At 54.2% G+C, this 17895-nt stretch overlaps 6 protein-coding genes across 6 annotated transcripts; all 6 read right to left on the bottom strand.

Annotated features, from left to right (window-relative positions):
• Positions 1–486: 486 nt before the first annotated feature.
• On the bottom strand, positions 487–2291 carry BO97DRAFT_437373 (glycoside hydrolase family 72 protein; the record flags this gene model as incomplete). Its single annotated transcript, XM_025697843.1, has 5 exons — positions 487–1193; positions 1244–2005; positions 2054–2079; positions 2127–2164; positions 2214–2291. 5 exons carry the CDS (start codon positions 2289–2291, stop codon positions 487–489), a joined length of 1611 nt encoding a protein of 536 aa, XP_025547883.1.
• A 995-nt stretch (positions 2292–3286) lies between these two features.
• BO97DRAFT_305771 (DUF2406 domain-containing protein) lies at positions 3287–3685 on the bottom strand (the record flags this gene model as incomplete). The annotated part of the gene is made up of 3 exons (XM_025691159.1): positions 3287–3384; positions 3436–3500; positions 3570–3685. Coding segments are annotated over 3 exons (279 nt in total), but the record flags the coding sequence as incomplete, so codon positions are not given.
• A 2273-nt stretch (positions 3686–5958) lies between these two features.
• BO97DRAFT_397535 (sulfotransferase family protein) lies at positions 5959–7391 on the bottom strand (the record flags this gene model as incomplete). The annotated part of the gene is made up of 4 exons (XM_025694148.1): positions 6960–7391; positions 6720–6895; positions 6521–6624; positions 5959–6469 (listed from the first exon to the last, which is right to left on the bottom strand). Exons 1-4 carry the CDS (start codon positions 7078–7080, stop codon positions 5959–5961), a joined length of 912 nt encoding a protein of 303 aa, XP_025547881.1. The 5' UTR covers positions 7081–7391.
• Positions 7392–8029: 638 nt separating this feature from the next.
• Positions 8030–9198, bottom strand: BO97DRAFT_194207 (RTA1 domain-containing protein). The gene is made up of 3 exons (XM_025690490.1): positions 8936–9198; positions 8634–8876; positions 8030–8579 (listed from the first exon to the last, which is right to left on the bottom strand). Exons 1-3 carry the CDS (start codon positions 9102–9104, stop codon positions 8083–8085), a joined length of 909 nt encoding a protein of 302 aa, XP_025547880.1. The 5' UTR covers positions 9105–9198; the 3' UTR covers positions 8030–8082.
• Positions 9199–11805: 2607 nt separating this feature from the next.
• BO97DRAFT_417398 (putative histidine acid phosphatase) lies at positions 11806–13211 on the bottom strand (the record flags this gene model as incomplete). Its single annotated transcript, XM_025696479.1, has 2 exons — positions 11806–12525; positions 12606–13211. The coding sequence occupies 2 exons, from the start codon at positions 13209–13211 to the stop codon at positions 11806–11808; spliced, it is 1326 nt and encodes a 441-aa protein (XP_025547879.1).
• Positions 13212–15479: 2268 nt separating this feature from the next.
• Positions 15480–17524, bottom strand: BO97DRAFT_408125 (uncharacterized protein). The gene is made up of 2 exons (XM_025695786.1): positions 17493–17524; positions 15480–17397 (listed from the first exon to the last, which is right to left on the bottom strand). The coding sequence occupies exon 2, from the start codon at positions 17022–17024 to the stop codon at positions 15555–15557; it is 1470 nt and encodes a 489-aa protein (XP_025547878.1). The 5' UTR covers positions 17025–17397; positions 17493–17524; the 3' UTR covers positions 15480–15554.
• Between the last annotated feature and the right edge of the window lie 371 nt (positions 17525–17895).

Raw genomic sequence — 17895 nt, 5'->3', positions numbered from 1 at the left:
TTTTTGAGCGGGAGTTATGGGTAGTGTTGATGTGGGTGGTCTACTTGTGGTACTATTTTCATGACATGGAGGGTGCTATTTGCTATTCGGAAATGACAGGTCGGTCTTATAGTCTGGTCCGGTTCCATGGGACTGGTCTCTGTTTGTCTTTTGGGGTTGGTCTGGTTACTTGGTTTGCGAAAGGGGGTTGCAGGGTTGGCTTGTGACCTACCTAAGCGAGGGTACTTTCTGTAGCTTGTCGCTACGGACCGAGGGAGAGGAGGTCGGCACGGCATAGTAGGATTTGTTTACCTGGATTCATACCTCAACAGCTGAATTGAGTTACGGGCTGAGGACTGCACTGAGTACAAGAGGAGAAGTGAGTGAAGGCAATGTAATGTACATGAAGGGAGCGATGGTGAAATGAATGAATGAGTGACTGGTGAATACTGTATAGCGTCAAGTTCTTCTAAGATGACATGGATCTACTATCCGTGCACGCACCGCTTACAACAGGATCATACCCAGACCGGCGGCGACGGCGGTAACCACGTACGCACCCAGCTGGAGAGAGCCGACGCCCACCATGGCGGAGCCGGTGATGTGGCCGGCGGAGGAGCTGGAGTCGGAGCTGGAGGTCGAGCTGCTGGAGGACGAGTCGCCGGTGGCCGTGGCGGTGGACGAGACCGAGCCGGTGCCGGCGGTGCCGGCCTCCGAGAGCATGGCGCTGCAGGTGCTGGCGGTGGTGGCGGCGGTGGTGGTGGCGTAGCCGCCGAAGCTGCAGGCCGAGACCCCCTTGTTCTGGCTCTCCCAGTAGCGGTTCAGCGCCCAGTTGAGCTGCTGCTTGGGCTCGCACATGCCGAAGTCGCCGTAGCTACCGGTCGTGCCGTTGTGGAAGACGCCCGTGCACGAGATGTAGCCGCAGACTTCGGAGAACAGGGTCGCGTACTTCGTGCTGGAGACCGAGTCCTTGACCACGCACCCGGCCGCGGCGTTCATGCAGGAGCACAGCTCGCTGTTGGGCGTCGGCGGCAGCGGCGACGCCTTGGCCTGCCACTTGCTGCCGACCGTGGGACAGCTCTGGAGTGCTGTGTTGGTGGGCGTGTAGGACGCCTTGTTGGTGCCGGTCGGCGTGGCGCTCTGGATCTGCTCCGAGTAGTAGGTGAAGTCCTTCAGCTTGCTGACGCTCGTGCTGTCGATGGCGGAGACCAAGCCTGGGAGGGATTAGTTGCTGCTGTCATACATGTGTCCGCGGTCCACCTACCGTAGTCGTTGTCAGTCTGGAAGTACATGTAGACGATACCGCCGGACCACACGTCGTTCATCTCGTCGCCGAAAAGAGCCTGGATCTCGGTGAAGTGGCGGGGCGACGGAGTGTTGCAGCCGTACTCGGCGAAGAAGACCGGGACGGAGTAGTTGCTGAACTGCTCGGTGCGAGTCTTGTAGCCGGACTCCTCGTAGGTGGAGTTGCCGCACCAGGAGTAGATATTGTAGCCCCAGAAGTCGACACCCACGTCTTCGCTTTCACAGTTGAAGTAGTCGGCCATGTTGACACGGATGTCGGAGTCGTCGTTGGTGGCGTACCCAACACCCATGGAGCGGTAGCCCTTGGCCTTGATGTAGGCCTTCATGTCGCGGACGGCGGCCTTGACGAAAGCGCTGGCATCGGTCGTGTCGATGGTGTTGGAGACCTCGTTACCAGCGAAGAAGCCGATGGTATTGTTGTACTGAGACAGATCGTCAATCACGTTCTTGTACCGAGTGTATAAGCTGGTCTCCCAGGTCGGATCGTCCCGATCGATGGACTCGGACGGGTCCGACAGATCGGAGATGACATAGATACCGGCTTCGGCAAGCATGTTCATGCATTCGGTGTGGTTCTTTGTCGGGTCGACAGCATAAGTACGAATGACATTGGTCCTGATCTCCTGCAGGATAGGGATGTCACGCTTGCAGAGGGTGGCGTCGGCCAGAGGGTCGACATAGCTGCTGGAGCTGCTGTCGGTGGAGTTGGAGTCATAATCGGCTGCAGGAGATTAGGCTTTGCATTGGCGAAAGTGGTCGAATAACATACCCTGATAGGCAACACCACGGATATAGCTTGAGAATGTCAGCGAGATCAAAACAAAACAGCCTGAGATCCGTACAATTGGGTGTTGTTGCTGCTGTAGAAGAATTTGGAACCCTGATGTCTATCAGCAAGTGCCCAAGACAGTTGAATGCAGGCCTCCCACCTTGATGACGATAGGATCAATATCTGCCAGAGCAGATCCCACAAAGACTGCCGCTCCAAGAGCGAGGGAGAGCTTCATGATGCCCAGAGTTTATTCAAATCAAGTATACGATAGGAAGAAAACGCGAGAACAAGAGGGCGGATAAATGAACGAGTGAAATAGAAAGATAAAAACGAATGGCAAGTATATCAAGACCTGAGTGCGCGCACAACAGGGAACTGAGAGCGTAACATATAGCCATCTTCCAAGGAAAACCTGGCACCGGCTATTTTAAGAGGACAGCGTATAATTAGCAACCATTGGTTTCTCTCCTGATATGAGCTCCCAGATCTGTGGCCTCTCAAGTCTCCTGGCCGGGGCCCGCTATACAGGCGAACGCGTCACCCACCACCATGGGCCATTGACGGTGGTAGTGGACATGATGGTGCTAACAAGGGACTAGCGATTAGAGTTGCTTGGGAGCGTCCACTCGCGGTAAAGGACAAAGCCATTAGACTGAGAACTCGGTAGCCAGAGTGGAAGAGCGTGTCAAGAAAGGACAGCGAAGTGGGACGCTGGCCAAACTGGTGGGTGGAGGATGGCGTCGTCGTAGTGCCAAAGTGGATGCCTGATTTTAGAGAAGAATCTTTTTCCCTCGAGTGGGAACGGCCGTCGCGGTGGCTATAAGTACCAGTAATTTGCGCATATTACCGCGGAGGAGGACGAGTCAATATCATATTCAATTGAGGATGACTTGGGGGCGATAGGAAGTTGGGGGTTGATCTTGAAGAAAGAAAAACAATAAATAAAGTGCAGAAGTTAAGATCTGTCGATCCTCTCGCGGCCTGAGGCAGCGGTTCGACGGAGTTCGGCAAACCCCAGACTGACTCCCGACCGGACATTTATTTACTCGTTACAACAACAATCCAGAACAGATCAGATCAGAGCAGAGCAGTCAAAGTCGACTATCGCTTCCAATACATCATTAACGCCATTCAATAATACAAGCCCCAAGAATTGAAACACGAACGACTTAAATCATACACTTTGGCCATTTTCGCCCGTGCACTCTGCCTCCCCTACAAGCCTGCATTTTCCCGCCTGCGTCGCTCGATCGCAGCCTCGAAAGACCGAATTGTGTCCAGAGGTCGCTCGAACCGATAGCGGGTAGGATTCGACACGTCGGGTTCCGCTGAAGAGTTGGTTAGATTGAGCTTCGATGCTGGGAGATAGGGGAACGCACTGATCACTTTGCCCTCGCGGTCGCGATGCTGCATTGCGCGTAGGGAGAAACCGCTCGACCCGACGCTGTCCACTACATCGGCACCAGTTAGTTCGGCACTGGTGGCAAACTATAAACCATGCAATCTCCTCTACATCCACCTACTTGCACGCTCCCCATTTAGGGCCTGATTCGGGTCGGCGCTGCTCGAAAGCGAGGTCTTGTGGTTGCTCTCCGCCGAGCGCCCGGACTCGGGCCGGTTGTCATTAGACGAGGCGATCGAAGGTGCCATGTTTGTTGCCTGAGACGGTGCCTGGATCGTGCGTGATTAAAAACAAGGAACCACGGCTGCGAGGAAAGATAAAGCAGAATGCTGATGCTGACGTTGGAGCAGCAGGACTGGGCGGGCGTCTAATAACCCTCCCCCTCGGAGTGAGAGGTCGAGTCATCACGCCTCTACGTATGCAGTCAGCAAGTTATGCCTGGGTGGTTTAACCAATGGCGAACCCTGTCTCTGGCGAAACAGTATCAGCCTTTCTACTGTTTTTAGAAGCGGCATGGAAGGAGCATCGCCCATCTGCAACGTCAGATCACGCAAGGGGCGCCAATGATGACACTTGATGCCTGCGTGCCTGCGTGCCGGGCTTGTGACGCGGCCGGTCGGAGGGTCCGTGACGTGTTCTCGCCCTTTTCCCGCCCTCGGTTGGTGCAACAACCCCAGGCCAAGCTTCCACTAAACCTCCAAACCCAAGGCTTATCACCCCGGTGAGCCAACAGGAGCCAACATTGGGGGATCCGCCTACGTTAGGGGCCACGCAAGCACACTGCCCTGCTGTGTGATTCTAGGCAACCACAATCTCACCCTCCGTCTGCAAATGCTCCTGTACCTGACGAGGTGAGATCTCTGGTCCAGAGGTTACTGAGCCAGAATGAAAGTTTAGCTTTTCTACAAGAGGGGTCGCCTCAGGTACAGTACCATCGCATCAGCCCAAAAATGTGATAGGGGTGGCCAAATGCGGACGATCATACCTCCTTCCAGTTCCGGAATGCTGGGGGCGCATCATTTTTTTCCTCTTTTTGCACCTCGGCTCTTCCCCACCCACGGAATAGGAATTATCAGATAGGACTAATATTCTTCCCTCGCAGGAGTGCCATCCCGCAGAGCCTACCCACATCCCGTCATGCCAGAAGATGCACCCACGAACACACTCGAGTGCATCAATTTAGTGAGCTTACTATCCAGGCGACTGTCATGGTGGCATCTGAAACATGCTGTCGCATGTTTGGTCTGCGTAAATCCGCCAAGACTTCGTTCGGATCGGTTGTAAGTTGCGAGCAGCCAAGCCGCGTTGCGTACACTGGTTACTTTTGTATTTCGCCGCTATTGTCGCGAGTCACGTTGACTTCTTTGATGATTCAGATTCGGTCATCCAGGTTCGGCAGCTCTACACTGCTCCCAGAACGGTACCGTAGCAATCCACAGAAGACCTAGCCCGGTAACGCGTTTACCTTAATGAATAGAGATCGATCGCATAGCTAGCCAAGGCCAATGCCTCTGCTACGGTTCCTCAAATCAGCTAGGGTGTCTCACGTGGAGAAATATCAAACCAGAGGGTAAGATCAGTGCCGGCCAGCTTGCTCTCTTTTTTCATATCCTTTCTCCCAAGCAGTCCACGGAGTTCCCTATAGACCATCGCACCTCCAATCTCAAAGAACCCGGAAAACCAAATTTCAGGACGAGTCTATATGCCCTACCGGTGCCAATAAAACCACCAGTCTAAAACCAGCCTTCCCTCCCATTCCCTTCCATTCCCTTCCCACCCTCCCACTGACACAGCCAACGCCGAAGAGCATAAACCCCTCCAGAAGAACAAATTAACCAACCTCTAACCTAGTCCCACCGCGACTTCAAGAATACACTAAATAAATGTAATTTTGGCGCACTCCACCCCGAGTACCCCACCGCCACATTCTACTTAATACTTAGTACCTCCGCGGCAGTCGGAGATGCTTACCGAATGGAGTATAACCATCTTCACTGCACTGCACTACACCCAGGGAGTTCAATGATGGCGAGGGCAGGGCTGTCGAATATCACCTCTACTGAGACTTTTATTCTGCTGCCTTCGGGTGATCTAAGACATTTTTCTGAGGTGTAAGTGTGGATGTGGATATAATTAAGCTGGGCTGTAGGGGATGACTCTTGTAAGTCGCCTTCTGGGGCTAATGTGCCAGGTTTGGGCATTGGAGTTGGGTGTCCCGGGCTCGGAAGGTAGGCACTGGGGATTGTCTTGCGAGGGATAAGTTATTTGGAGATGGGAAGAAATGGGATGGGGCTACTGGGTTTATTGCTGTGAAAGAGGCTTTCGATGGCAGGGAGGGTGGGCGATGTTTCTACCGTGGAATCGATGAAGTCGTAGGTGGGTGGATTGATCGACGGGTTACTCAAATTGTACTTTCGTGATAAGGACCAACTGACACGCTGACAGAAGCCTCGAGCATGGTCTGCTCATACTGAGCCATACAGCGCATCTGATAGCCACGCTATGCAAAAACAGACCTACACCAGTTAGCATCCCAAAACCCCCTCCAACTCAATCGCAACCCCCCATTCTCGACCATCACCACCACGAACCCTACCGCTCCCAAGCAAACAACCCCCTGCACCACCTTCCACGCACACTCCCGCAGATTCAGCTTCATACACGCCTGATGCCGGGCCAGCATATCCGCCCTGGTATTCCCCCTCGGCACAGGGACATCGGGCACCGGCTGCCCCAGGAACTCGCACAGCGGCTCCCACCCCTCCTTCACATGATAGAGCAACAGTCTCTCCTTGGGCACCAGCTCCTGGATCCTCGCCACGTGATTCCGATAGGTATCGCGGGCGTCGTTGCGGATATTCGTTCCGAAGAAATACAAGCCCGCTTTCTCGAATGTCTCGGGCACGATGCGGTAGCGCGAACGGAAGATCGTGTTGATGGCGGTGAGGATGGGTACGAATAGGTACTTGTTGACCGGGGTGTCGATCGCGGCGACGAGAGCCATCATTGATCTGTCGTGTCAGTGTCGCCATCTATACTAGGTAGATGGGAGGTGGACGTACTCATACCACTCGTCCACATCGCGGACTGTGACTATGACTTTCGCTTCAGGGTATGCCTCGATCAGATCTTCTGCGAAGCAAAGAGCCGGGAGGTCCGAAACAGCCTATAGGGTGTTAGCCATAGTTGACACTGCACCCCTGATTACCCAGACCCTTCCCTTGCGAGACATCCAGCAGCAGCGAAGCGAAGCGAACCCACCTGACAATGCCCAAGCAGCCGATCCCACTCCGCCCGCCCAAACCGCTTCCCCACCCCCTCATACTTCGCCCGCAAAGCCTTCCGCCACATCTCGCAGTCGCGCGGGTTCGAGATCATGGCCTGGTACCCGTGGTACGCTTCGTAGTAGCCGAGAATGCGAAGCGCATCCATCATCGCTGCAGTCTCTATATCAGCACTTGCCTGGATCATCCCGTCCCGTGAGACCTGCAACGAACTCACACTCCGATCCCGTCCTCGTTAGCCCCAATGAAAGCACCCGCATAGGCACGATCCGTGTGCATTGTTCGCGATCGACGTCCGTGACGTGAAACACGCGACCGCCGGCTTTGATTGTTGGCATTTTGTCTGTGGGTGTTGCGGTTTGGTGCTGGGGATGTTGTCGCTAGCCGATCGGTGAACGGGGTGCGGTCGTGCGATCGGATCGGTGGGTTTGTGTAACGGACGATGGGTCTTTGCGACGTAGGATTTGAGAGCGAGGACGTTGAGCTTAGGCTATCGTGGGATGCTGCTGGGAGTTGGAGCAGATGTTGAAAGTGAAAGGCTCAAGTGAAGGGCTCCGTGGGGGTTTTAAAGTCACCCAGACACGTCTTTCGTGTTGGTGATGGACAGCGCGTTTGTCGATCACTGCGGTGCGATCCCGGGATGTGACCGCTCATCGGGGATGTCAGCTCGTGACCGAGGACAGCCATGCACTACACCACGATGTCGAGTATAACAAATACCTGGTATAGACAACAACCGGACTGTGCTTCTAAGGTCATTGGTTTTACCGGGCACCCATCGGAAGGTTTAGGCCATCCTTTGTCATAGTGAGAAAAATTATATTGTCACCTCTAAACGCGAATCGCGCTAGAAGATGAAGTTGATCGCCGCTAAGATATACATTTCAGGGGCGTAGCTCGACTCCCTCATTCTTCCCGTTGAGACATAGCCCGTCACATGCTTTCTTCCTATTCGGGCAAGGCCCCCCTTCCCCGGGCCCGGCCCCGGGCTTGGCAGAGTCGCTCAGGCACTGCAGTATACATAGCAGACCCAGGCAGGATAAATAGACGGAGACCAATCGAGGTCGTCTCTCTTCACATATCCAGGCACTCGCTAGAGCACTGAATCTCTGGGTAAGACACCGATCTGTGTTGATTGCAGTCTGGTATGGCTTAACGTGGCATGCGATGCGTGACCGCAGCAACTGCACAGACAAATGATTACAATCAACCTTTCTTCCAATGTGATCATGACATATCTTGACACATTCCGGCAATAAGGCAGTACATCCTATACATCATATATACCTACTCAATCACACAAACAGTCACACCCACTAACCAACCAAACCCACAGCATCCTACCCCAAATAAATCTTACTCAACTGCACATCATTCCTCTCTTCATTAAACGCCATATCCAGCTGATACACCCTGCGGTTGAGCAACAACACCCGCGACGGATGCCACACGGCCATGACCACCATACCCAGAAACATCGGCAGCGCGTCGAACACATACGCGAACGCCTCATGCCTACCCAAATACCCCTCGCCGGTGGCGCCGGCGCTCGCATACTCCGCCAGCCGGTATACCGAGCGCACCAGGATCAGCGCGCCGGCCACGTACAGGCCCAACAGGGTCGTCTCCCAGGTGGCGTGGAACCAGCCGTCGGTTGCGATGCATGACGAGATGGACTGCGAGGAGGGGCTGCGGTGGATCCGGTAGTGGAAGGTGATCGCTGCCAGCAGGAAGACTGTGAAGAAAAGGAGCTGGATGACTAGGCCTGCGATGATGATGTTTTGGCCCGTCGTGAGGGCGGAGGCGTCTGTTGATGTGTGCGTGAGGATCGCGCCGCCTTCGGAGGTTAGTTTGGGAGATTATTTGAGGGGGTTTGGAGCGGGATGCGTACCGGCGCCTTGGATTAGGAAGGAGATGATGTCCCCCGCGACGAAGATCACGGTTAGCCATCGCGTCGGGACGATGCTCAGGGACTCTTTGTCGAGGTAGAAGACGAGACGGCCTAGTGTCATGTACAGGGTTGCTGCGTAGAGAGGCGGCGCTAGGAGAATCAGTAGCGTTTGGAGCGTGAAGATCGTCTGGCTGCTGGTGTTGTTATGCGCCGAGGCGCGCGCAATGTAGCCGATTACTTCTACTGCCGTTCAGGGTCGAGGTTAGTGGGGATGGCTTTATTGCGGAGTTCTGGACACTCACAGATACCACCCAGCACGAAGCAGGTGAAGTACCAGGCGTGCGCTCGGGCCAGCTGGTAGACATGGTGGACCGTTATCGCGAGGAAGAGCAGGACGAAGATGACGGCGGCGGCGACGGAGGGATTGTAGTTGTAGAGCTCGTAGGAGCCATCCGCGCTCGATGAGCTCATGTTATCATGGGTCTGTCTGATTGTTGAGTCTCTTTCGCCAAGTATAGGTCAATTGACCGCGAAGGGATTGTTGCGAGCGACGCGCGGGCCTGGATTTGGCGAGAGCGGTATTTACACGTAGAGAGGCGGCGCGGTTGACGACACCAGCATGATGACAGAAGAACAGCCCGAATCTGCAAGGCAGAACGATGGCCTGCATGTGTCGCATCCTGAAACTCCGCTTTGTCTTGTTTTGTGTTGGTCTGAGTCAGATCTGCAGTCTTCAGACAAGATGCCCCCAAACTGCCGCGCAGGCCCCATCTTCATCCTTCCAAATTGGGGCCAAATCACGTATCTCATTGGTTCGCATGCAGACGTCTGGCATTATGCATGAATAGATTGCAGTTATGAGGCTCTTCGTCAGGTACCTCGGTCGCGATCGGCGTCTGGCCACAGTGTTGTGCGATGGTGGTCAGGGGCCGTTGTTATAAGGGTCAACCAGCTGGGCTGTGCACTGCATCCTGGGGAATTGTCAACACAATCTCAAGATCAGCAGCTAGGACCCTCACACCGGAGGTGGACTTTGGGTCGATCGATGAAACTGCATATTCTGCATTAGGGAGATCTCGTTTCTTCTTGGTCTTTGGCGTCGTCATCAGGCCCATGCGTCTATCTCTCGATCATACTCCCGCATGGATCCTCGCTACCTGGTCATGAAACGAATATGGTAGGGAAAGACTTCCACAACCGCGGGCAAATAGAGCACATAGACCTGTATTCAATATGGAGTCGAGAAAATTCACTGCAATGCGAAACATCTCGATCAATCATTCTGCTCTCTTCCCGACTTTAGATCACATGCTGTACTCCTTCCCTGCCAGAAAGTACTCCACTGGTGGCCCCCACCGCTTCCCTCGCACTTTCCAAACACAGCCGCAACACCAACTCCACAACACTCTATCGTCCAAAAGCTTCCGTTCCTTCGCCAAATCCTCTCCTCGGTCAACAGCCCACCGACCTCAGTAGCATCCTTGCTTGATTTCCTGGATTCATTCCAAGTTCCCCCTCAAGAGAAGGAAGGCCTTCAGCCCTTCTTCCCACTGTGAGTTTTCCACCACTTCTGGGATTTAGATAAACCTGCTCACACTGATCAGGTGGCCGGGGCCTGCCTCAATGAAACGAAGCCTTCAGACCTTCTTCCCAGCGTAAGGCGACTATCCCTCCTCGACATCTGCACGACCTGCTCATACATACTAGGTGGCTGGGGCCTACCTTGAAAAAGAGAAGACCTTCAGACCTTCTTCCCACCGTAAGTCCCCTCTCTCTTAAAGCAATCTGCAGGCTCACGCTTACTAGGTGGGTGGGGCTCGCCCCGGCCCCAGACTATCGGTGCGGTGGTTGTCTCACGATCGCTCTTCTATACAATGTAAGCTATCCAATCTGGAAGCAAGGGACGGGCGTCTGCTGGACACGCGGGAACTAAATGATTCATCACCAGGTGCTTGTGCCACAATTCGACTGATACAGCCTGCTTTCCCGCGTACCGGAGATACCACACGGTTGTGGCGACCCTGGTAATGGGTTGGTCGAGATGAATCGTATGTGCTTCTCATCGGAGAAAGGGCACGCACCACACAACCTCGGATGCGGTGTCCCGAATGTGGGCATTTTACAAGATTGATCATCGACTCGGATCTGGCAGCCACTGTTAGTAGGATATGGGATCTCTTGATTGTAACAAGCGACTAACATATCTTAAGTACTCTCGAGATGCTGAAGTTTGATTTCTGACAACCACTTCATCCCGAAGCAAGCGCAGTTCGACAGACGCACTGTTTACAACGATCTATTCAGCCATCATGTAGCAGTACATCCCGGAACCATAAATTAACACTCGCATAAGTTCAGAAGAGAGGATTTCCAAATGTCTCACGTCTACGGACCCGACACTGCAATCGTAGCTTGAAACATGACGTCAATCGCTCAGCATGCCACTCATTACTCCTCGATTGAAGTGGACAAATAGAGACACTGCTATCACAGAGCCATCTCCAGCTTGGCGTCTGCAGCATATACATGCAGCTTGACGGTTCATTGTCTCAGTCGCTCCGTTTGAGCCAGCCGTGCGGGTACGTCGGTGGTAACTTTCTTCCATCAGGATGAGCTTGGGGAGACAATTTGCTCAAGGTTGGAACATGTAGCTGCATTCGACATTCCCGTCAAGATAATTTTCCTCGACGACGTTTCCTTTCCGGCTCCGCTCATACGGAGATTCAGCCTTGAAGAACAGGCGGCGAAAGAAAGTGCTAATGGACGATGCTGCTTGCACTCTGCACCGTTTCCTTTCTCAGACTCGAGCCCAGCTATATACTTCCTTAAGCCCCAGCGTGCTTTGTGGGAGCTGTACGTCGGAAAATGATACTTGGCTGCTCGGGTTCCTTGCGCATTTATGGAAATGCTCATGTGCGAGCAATATACCTGTGTCACATCGGCAAGGACCCTGCTGGCAAACCCATGTCCTAATACAGGAAAGAGACTGAAATCATGGCCTGAATGTCTGATGAATAAATCATTCAGTCACAAAGGTCAGTTGTTTAAGAGCCGGTCTTTACTTTTCTTTCTATCAATGTCTACTTAAGAAGAAAAAGCTTTATATATTACAACTATATCAATCATTATTCATAATTTCCATCACCCATCAACACCTGCTCCTTCAATAGAACTAGTTATAGATATCCAGAGTGCCAACAGCAGAACCATTGCCACAGGCGCCTCCAAAGTCCCCATACAACTCCTCACGCTCCTGGATGAACTTGCTGAACGCGGCGCGGGAGCAGCTCTCACCAGGCCCGTCGCGACAGCCCACCAACGGCTGCGGGGCCGAGTTGACCAGTACACGGTAGTACTCGGGGTCCTCGTAGCCAGGGACGTCGCACTCGAGCCGCTCGATGGCGATGTTCCCGAGGAAAGGGAGGATATGACTACTCTTCCAGGCGCGGTTATAGTTGATCTGATCGAGGGGCATGGTCCCGTTGAGGTCGGCCGCGCCCGTGTAAGCGCTGTTGTTGAACAGGCCCAACGCCGTGACGACCGTGGGCGGCAGCTCGCGGTGCGTGAACGAGACATACAGCGTGTCACTCGTGTTGGTGTTACCCGACACCATGGCCCAGCTGGCATTGACCCAGGGAAGTCCGATGTGCGGCGTCAGCGGCCGCCCGTAGCCCGTGTTGTAGAAATACATGATGTCGTTGGCGTATTCGAAGGCCAGCCATTCTGCGGAGCTGAATATGCTCAGCGAGCAGAATGGTGAGAATCCCCGGATCACGGTCTCGTAGCCGCAGAGCTCGAACATCGCGGTCACGTCGTCAGATGTGAAGTTGAATTTTGGTGCGAGGGTGTCCAGACGGGCGATGATGGGGGCTGTGTAGTGTTCGATGAATTCCTGTTTTCTTGGTGTTAGGATCGGAGGGTCTTCGGAAGGGGGGTGGAGGTGTGGGAGGGGACTGGGTGCTGCGGGCATACCTTCGACTGGTCGCTGCCGTAGCTCGAGCTGTAGGCCGGGCAGGCCTTGTATGGTGTCAAAGAGTCTGCGCCCGTCGACTTGGACTCGGCGATTTGCACGAGATCCACGGTCGAGGACTGGTTGTGGGTGTACCCGTTGATGAATCCCTCTGCGGACTTGACGGTGCGTTCGGCAGTCGACGACCACACTTTGTTTGCTTGGAGCGTGGGGTAGTGCTGATGCAATTTTATACCGAGGGTGGTCGCTTCCTGGAGGCCGACGCGGGTCAGTTTCTCGAGGTGCTCGTCGTCGATCGGGGCGGTCCAGTTCCGGAGAAACGAGAGCGCGCCAGTCGATTTCCAGTCCTGCGTCGTGTTGCGCAGCTTCTCGACGAAGGGCTCGATGTACGACTCGTAGTCGAAGTCGTTGGCGTAGATCGCGGCATGGCGCACAAGGTATGCTGCGCGGGTCACGTTGCACCCCGGGTGTGGCTTGGGATCAATGGGAGGGTCCTGGGGAGCGTAGTATGGTGTGATGCCGGCCAGGTGATGCAGCGGGTTGAAACCGATCCCCGTGGTGGTTGTAGCAAGGGTGCTGAGCGCGAGGAGGGAGGTGAAGGTCTTCATCGTGGACGGCTTGGACAACCCTGGTAGGGCTGATCTGATGCTCTGTACTGCGGGATGGTTACTGCTGCACTTCACCGTAGTTGAGCGCGAGGTCTGCCACCTATATATGTTTTTGGATTTCAACGGTGTGCCTTGTGGATCAGGGTGAAAACCAGAACCACGTAGGGCAGTTTACCTATTACATCATTGACAGGCACCAGAATATGCCCCAGACTGCAAAAAAAACGATGCAGTCATTGTCAGCTCCATACGTCACTGATCTGCCGGACATCCTTGGAGAAGCAACAGGGTATGGTGGAGTCCATCCGGCCAATCCGAGCCGCGGTGCGGCATTAAGGGTCGCCCCGGCAAGAATTCAATCGGGGAGAACGCAAATCGCTGCAGGAGCTGCGGAGCGATAAATTTAGCTCACAAGCCATGTCGTGGCCGACCACCTTTACCCAAAAAGTCATCCGTCGTGTGTGGTGAGACGCAGAAGATGAGAGTCCTGCGGCCTTCCTCCCTTCGGTCGCTATGTCATCGGACACAAAGCTTGTCACCGACAAGTTATTGGAGCGGTGCGGCTCGCCAAGTTCTGCCGGTGTCTGGGCATCCTCCTAACGGAAAATGATCGTCATCTAGTCAGGACCATGACATAAGGCCATAAACAATCCACATCACCGTCACTCCCTGTCTCTGTCTAGACCCTGATCGAGGGTGAGTTCATGCAACGTGAGCCGAGAGCCGTCTTAGCTGCGTATATCAACATACAGCATCTTGAGTAGGATGCCTGAGACTTAGTATTTGTGCTTGGCACAAAGGGCCCAGCTCAACTCAACCTCGGCGAATCTTTCTTGATGATGCTCCCACATAAACTGTCTCGTTCGATGCGCATCAGCATCGACCTTGTATCACAGGAATAGCATCAACTTTGTCTATGGTTGCAAAAAGTTTGTCAGTTAGTCACTGCAAGGAATATGCTTTGGTCTAACATATGACACTTGTGGAGCTGTAGGACGACTTGCCGTCAATCGGGAGACCCAAGTCCACCTCAAAGACAAATGTCGTCAATTTCCTCACGGCGTTGCGGGTTTGAAATAGTTTGCACTGCTGGGGACCAGATTTCACAAGATTCAAGCAAGAATTGATGAGTCAGTGAGAAATGAATGAAGAGCGGTTATCGTACGGCTCGGGAAGAAAGAGAGGTCTACCTGGTCGTGGGCGGGGAACTCAAGCACAACACATCTCGTGACTTCAACCTTCAATTCTGCCTGAGTCCGCCACATACATTATTGAGAACATATTTTCGTAAGAGAACAGACGCCTGATGCCTGCTACTATGCGCCAGAAACAACCTTGTCCAAACACAACAAAATTATTATACAAGGAACCAGGTGCAGTACGGTCAAGGAATCGTCATTGTAAGGCTCATGCACGCTTCCAGGGAGATTTAGACTTACTTTGGCGCAGATAGTGTCCTATATTCCAGACTATTAAGACCAGTATGACAAGTCATAGCCCTCAAGAACGTCAGAGTCGACGTGCACTCCAGCCAATTGCGACAGGCCAACAAAATCTTTTGCGCGCGTGCTTCCGAGCATCTTTTCCGAATGCCATCCACCAGGGATGAGTACTAGAACGACCTCCGCTAGAGCCCAAATGCCATGCATGTCCGAAGGGGGGAGCTATATACCGATCATCCAAGTTGCAACCACTGGAGCTATATCGAAAACCCCTGTCGAAACACCATACGTAGTTTCCCGTCTACCTAACACAGAAGGCCCGGTTTTCTACTATTAGGCCTCTTGTGTCTCTGATCATTGTGACCATCCTCAAACCCAGATTGTTACCCAACAAGCCAGCCTCACGTCTCGAAGGTCCTTCCGCTCATCAGACTGGGCAGCAGCAGCCTCATGATTGTGCTTAATAGTCCCGATGGGTAGTTATACTCAGTATGTTCTTATGAAAACAGATCAACACATCCAAGGAGCAGGTATCGCGCATTTTGCGACGTATATGCGACTTGTCCATTGAGACGTCCCCGGATCGGTCATGGCCCGCCCGCCGCCGCCGACTTTGCGCTCTGACTAACTGGCTACAGAGTGGCCTTCTCTTGTTAACGCAATAGCTCTTGCGGAGATACAGAACACTGGGGGAGATGTGAACTACAGTACATATGAGATTTACTGCAAGATTGCTTGCACGATTCCACGAACGGCGACGCAATCCAAGATAAATTAAGGCGAGAATAGCCACTTACGCACGCCCACAGAGACCCCTGTGCTAAGACTACTAGTTTACTGACGAAGCACAATCGTACTAAAAGGCAAAGAAAAATAAGGATTCCCGAAAGATGATACCAAGCTACATATGCAACGCCTCCTTGTTCAACAACCACCGGCTATTCCGCAGCAGGGGCCTCTTGCCGAGAGCCTTCCGGTTCGCTTCGACGCGACGGAGGAGCGTACTACAGGCCGGGACAAGCTCCTCCGGGATGGTATCCAGCTCGCCGGAGATGAAAGAGTAGATCGAGGCGTTCTCGCCCTCCAACGAGTCGTCCGAGTCGACCGAGCTATCGTCGGTCATGACCGAGCCCTCAGCGTCAAGAAGCATTGGCTGGATGTTGGCCTGGGTCAGGAAGCTCGGCACCGGCACCGTCATGATGACGTTCGTCATCACCGTCACCTGCACATCTGCCACGGTCATTCCGGGGGGCGCGACCAGGAGTGCGTCGGGTAGTGGTAGTGATTGTGGTGGTGGACCGCCGCCATACTCGTCGTCGCTGGCCGAGGTATCTGTTTCGCTTTCGGACACGCTCAGATCGTCCGCCTCGGCTACCGCGCCGGGCGGTGGTGCCCATGGAGGTGGATAGTCGTCGTCTGCTGAGATCTCTGTTCCGCTGGACATGTCCTCCTCCTCGGTACCGAAGCCGAGGGAGTCGTCGTCGTTGTCGAGCGACGGGAGGCTGTCGCTGTCGTAGTCGGAGGACGGGGGCGCCTCCAGCGGGAAGCTGAAGTACGCGTATCGGGTGTCGGAGTTGTGGGACGGGAAGCTGCAGTCGTCGAACCGGCAATACTCCAGATTCGGCATCTGCGCCATGATCGCCAGGATGTCCTGCCAGCCGCCGTCGATGAGTCGCACGTCCTCAAACACGATATGCCAGATCAAGTGCTTGCTCTGTGCGAGCAGGAACGCGAGGCTCCGCGCAGAGATGCTCACGGAGCCGAGGTCAATGGTCTGGAGACAGGGCGGGGAGGGCCCCGCCGGAATATCTTGCAGCCTTAACTGGGCGGAAGCGCGGGTCACTCGGCTGGGCGGGCGCTGAGCTCGACGCCTGTTATTCGGATTCGCGGCTGCAGCGATCAGGCCGAAGACCCAGGTGGCGAAGCTCGGTTGGGACAGGGGCCGTTTGTTGTGCTCCTCCTGCCAGATCTCGAACTCGGTCAAGCGTGGCAGGATCGGCTCCAGATGCTTTTCTGTGTCTCGGAACTCGGGCGTGAGGTGTGCGGTGTCGATGGGGATGAAGGGGACGTCCATGCACAAGGAGATCAGCTTGGGCGAGACGCCTTGGAGGATGCTGTGAAAGATTCTTAGCGCGCGTCGCTTGTCTTGCTCGCCGTTGACAGGGAGGCCGCTCATGATCTCCATGTGGCCGATGTTGCAGAGCCGGCTCAATGAAGTCGTGAGTGATTGGGCATCTTGCTTGGTGAACCGCCGGCGGCCACCACAGTTGCAACTGGAGTCTCCAATTCGGATGTTGATTGCACGAACGTAAGTCGCGTAAGGACTGTTGCTGATGGTTGCTAATCGCGGGGAGAATTCCTCCCGGGGCATGATCTGGATAGCGACACTGTGAAACACGCGAGGGGAAGCCCAGGTGCAGAAGGTCTTGTTGACAAGTCGTAAGCGAGGCAGGGTCGCGGGGTTAGTACGCTCAAACACCGGCACCTCTGGAGGGGGACGCCCTCGCTTCAGAGCCCGTTGCTCTGCTTCTCGTGCTGCACGGAGGTCGTTTTTCAGGTCTAAATCTACTTGGCGTTCGTCTTCGGCTTGGACGTACGACACAATCTACGCCGTTGCGATTAGACTTCAGCGCTTGTTTGAGACCCGCCCGGGACTCACCATGTCGATGAGCTCGCGAGGGAGTTTCTCCATCTTCACAGCTTCTCGCGTTGTGCCTCTCTGGTACCAACGGGAGGAAGATGACCTGCCGATAGATGAGTTAGAGTGGTTCTCGTGAGGTATGGCAAAACAGTGGGGTGCACGCTTATCATCAGGCGGTAAGGTTGATCGACAAATTACCTTTCTATCTTCAGTGGGAGCAGGCCAGCCAAGGTACGACATACAAGGCACCGGGTTAGTCAAGAAGAGAGCACCTGAAGTGAGGAGGACAGGGCGGGGAGTATAAGAATAGATGGCGAATGAGAGCCAGCTCCAGCGCCCTGACAAGAGTTTGCTTCCCCTCAGGGACGTGGAGATCGCCGGGCTCGGTGACCGCCTTCTCCGAGTGATTTCTGCTGGTCATTGCATATCGCGCTCTGCCATAAGAAGAGGGCGGTCTAGCCTGGGCTTATCAATGAGGCTGGGTGCATTTTAGTGGTCTTTTCCGCGCTACTGTCTATAATGGAACATCACCACAACTCCACTTCCTTTCCTTGGTGGTCTAGCAGCCTGACTTCCTTGATATGACCGAGACGTGAGCTGA

The sequence above is a fragment of the Aspergillus homomorphus genome (genome assembly GCF_003184865.1).
Source record: "Aspergillus homomorphus CBS 101889 unplaced genomic scaffold BO97scaffold_44, whole genome shotgun sequence".
Lineage (NCBI taxonomy): Eukaryota > Fungi > Ascomycota > Eurotiomycetes > Eurotiales > Aspergillaceae > Aspergillus > Aspergillus homomorphus.
This window is presented reverse-complemented; position numbering and strand designations above follow the sequence as displayed.